Consider the following 3,209-nt stretch of genomic DNA (forward strand, 5'->3'; position numbering starts at 1 on the left):
GGCTCCGCACCTCAACCTCTCGTAGACTAGAGCGTAGCGCGCGCCATAGCAGGCATTTTCTTCTCAACAACAAGTTCTGTGAAACTAGGCGCCGCGGCCGGGGACGGGGGGCGGCGGCCGCGTGGGGATGGACCCCGACGAGGCCCGCCGCTTCGTCGACCCGCGCAACCTCGGCGACTACTCCTCGTCGGCACAGGACGCCTATGCCGGCCGAGGGCCGTCGGCGCGTACGCCGTCGTCGCGGCGGTGGTTTTGATGGACGCAAAGCCGGGCCCGGAGTCGTATCTCTGACTCGTCGTACGTAGTTGTGGCCTCGAGCGAGGCGCGCGCTTAAGACGCCACACACCGCTCAGATCCTCTCTCAACCGCTCCGCCTCCGGCGGTGCGCCGCTGCGGGACAGAGGCTCAGAGCGCATGTGAGCGCTGATCGGCGCATAGTTGCTCGAGTTGTTTTCTTTGGCAGTAGCTCTGAATTGCTCTGAATGCGCAAAGCGCGTGTGGAAATAAAAGTCTGCGTCGCCGGATGAAACCCCTAACCCGAGCGGAGGAGCGCACCTGAGAGAGTGCAGTGTGTCGGTAACCTCATGAAACATGATCAAACATCGGCATGAGCAGTTCGCCTCGCCAAACGGCGGGGAATTCGTGGGACCAACCCGTCGGCGGAGCTCAATCAAACTCCTCAAACTCGTCAGTTACAATTACTCAGAGTAGACTCTGACTCACGCAGCGCGCTCTCGCTCCCCCCACGTACTCCAAATCTCTCTAATTCGCCAGAGTGTACTTTTGCGCAAGCCCAGCTTGCACAGCATGCACAAGGCTCGCGCCCAGCATGCGCTACCCCCACCCCCGAATCCGTCACCGCGGCCGACGTCGCCACGTCTCGCGCCGGCCGGCGTCAGTTTTGGAACAGGAAGCGCAAGTCGTCCTCCGAGAGCTGCGAGAGCGAGCCGATGTCTCCGCCGACGGTGCCCTCGAAGACGAGCCGCTTCTTGTCCTGCAGGCGAATGATGCGCTCCTCCACGGTGTTGCGCACGACAAACCGAACCTGCAAAGCGCGGGCGAGGGTGGCGCTGGTGGCGCGGGGGGTTTTGGGGGTGGGTGGTGGGCGGTGGTGGGTGGGTGGAGGGTGGGTGGGGTGGGTGGGGGGCAGCTGCGGTGGGCCGCAGGGGGTTGGCAGTGGCGATGGCGCACCGCGCGGATGGGCTTGTGTTGGCCGAGGCGGTGGGCGCGGTCGATGGCTTGGTACTCGGCGGCAGGGTTCCACCACGGGTCCATCAGGTAGATGTGGGACGCGACGGTCAGGTTGAGGGCGACGCCGCCCGCCTTGAGGGAGATGAGGATCACCTTTGTGCCGAAGTCGTCCTTGAAGGAGTTGAGTACCCCCTCGCGCGCCGCGACGCTCATCCCGCCGTTGAGCTTGACCACCTTGATGCCCGCGCGCTGGATCCGGTACTCGAGCAAGTCGAGGAACGAGACGAACTGCGAAAAGACGATCGCCTTGGCCGCCGGGTCAGCCTCGCTCATCGCGTGCAGCTCCTCCATCAGCGCCTCCATCTTCGTGCTCGAGCGGAACTGGGCCATGTCCAGCCGGCCGAGGATGCCCTTGAGCCGCACGCCGCCGCCGCCGCCGCCGCCGCCGCCGCCGCCCTGCGTGAGCGGCTCCTCTGGCGTGATGCCGCGGCGCGCGCGGCTGGCGCCGTCCGCCTCGGGGGAGCCGGCGGCGGGCGGGGCGTCGTTGAGGTCGACGGACAGAGGCAGCGAGCAGGAGGCGCACGTGAGCGGCGCGCCCGCCGGGCAGCTGTCGACGTACTGCCGGATGCACTCGCGGCAGAAGGCGTGGCCGCACGGGCTCGACGCGACCGGGTCGGTGGCGTCCTCGTAGCAGAGGTTGCAGATGGGTGCCGACGGCGTGGCCGCCGCCCCGCCGCCCCCCTCCTCGATGGCGCGCTTGGAGTGCATCACGAGGTACGGGTGGTCGACCGACTGGCGGAGCCGCGTCAGCAGGTCGAAGATGTGCGCGTAGTTGTTGAGCAGGGTGCCGGCCTGGACGTAGGCGCCAAACTCGGCCTGCGACTGCGTGTAGATGGCCTGGTAAAAGTCCATCTCCGTGTCGTCGAGGAAGTTGGCCTCGAGCGTGATGAGCTTGGGCGGGAGAACCATCTCCTGCGCGCGCCCCTCCTTGGTGCGCCGCAGCAGGCTCTTGTCGAACACCTCGCGCTTGAGCGTCACAAACGCGTTGCGGCCGGCGCCGATGTAGCCATACTTGCGGATCGGGTTGACGACGTCGCGGTTGAAGCGCGAGTAGTGCTGCACCGGCCCGTGGCCGCAGTACTCGCACTTGGAGTAGTTGGCGTCGAACCGGTACTCGCGGCACTTGCAGTTGCAGCCGGGCGCCTTGCAAAAGTAGTAGGCGTGCGGCTCGAGCCGGAGGAACGCGACCAGCGAGTAGAGCTCGCCGACGCGGTTCTGCAGCGGCGTGCCCGAGAGGCACCAGCGGTGCTGTGCGTGTAGCGCCATCATGCTCTGTGCGGTCGAGCAGCGCCGGTCCTTGATGGCGTGCGCCTATGGCCAGAGACACACGCTCAACCGCCGAGAAAGACCCGCGGCGTGGAAAGGTGCTCGGCAGCGCCTCGTCGAGAATGATCCGGAACCAGTGCAAGCGGTGCAGCGTCGACTTTTGCGCGACCCGCTCAAGCTTCTCGCGCCGCTCCTTGGCCCGCTGCGCTCGCACGTTCTTGGCCTCGAGCTCGTCGTCGTCGCCGCCGCCGCCGCCGCCCTCGCCCTCCTCGCCCTCCTCATCCTCGTCGTCGTCGTCCCCGCCGCCGCCGCCGCCGCCGCCGCCGCTGCCCTTCTTCGCCGGCATCTTCTTCTTCTTGGCGTCGCCCTTGCCCGCGCCGCCCTTGCCGCCCTTGCCGCCATTGCCAGGCATGACAACCATCTCGACGTCTTCGCCCTTGGCGCCGCCCTTCGTGGGCGCGTCCTTGGCCACCGCCTTGGCCTTGGCCCTGTTGCCCGTTGCTGCCGCCTTGGCGCCCTTGGCGCCGGCCTTGGCCACCGCCTTGGAGCCCTTGGCCCCCTTGGCCGCCTTGGCGGCACCGCCCGCGCCGCGCTGCCGCTTGCCGTTGTCGTCGTCGTCGTCCTCTTCCTCGTCGTCGTCGTCCTCCTCCTCGTCGCTCTCCTCCTCGTCGCTCTCCTCCTGCTCGCCCTCG

The 3,209-nt window shown here is 67.5% G+C and overlaps 1 protein-coding gene across 1 annotated transcript; it reads right to left on the reverse strand.

Annotated features, from left to right (window-relative positions):
* Positions 1 to 667: 667 nt before the first annotated feature.
* On the reverse strand, positions 668 to 2,791 carry EMIHUDRAFT_427067 (hypothetical protein). The gene is made up of 4 exons (XM_005778253.1): positions 2,630 to 2,791; positions 1,861 to 2,562; positions 1,192 to 1,662; positions 668 to 1,045 (listed from the first exon to the last, which is right to left on the reverse strand). The coding sequence occupies exons 2-4, from the start codon at positions 2,518 to 2,520 to the stop codon at positions 896 to 898; spliced, it is 1,281 nt and encodes a 426-aa protein (XP_005778310.1). The 5' UTR covers positions 2,521 to 2,562; positions 2,630 to 2,791; the 3' UTR covers positions 668 to 895.
* Positions 2,792 to 3,209: the final 418 nt, after the last annotated feature.

This window comes from Emiliania huxleyi (assembly GCF_000372725.1).
Source record: "Emiliania huxleyi CCMP1516 unplaced genomic scaffold EMIHUscaffold_25, whole genome shotgun sequence".
Classification (NCBI taxonomy): domain Eukaryota; phylum Haptophyta; order Isochrysidales; family Noelaerhabdaceae; genus Emiliania; species Emiliania huxleyi.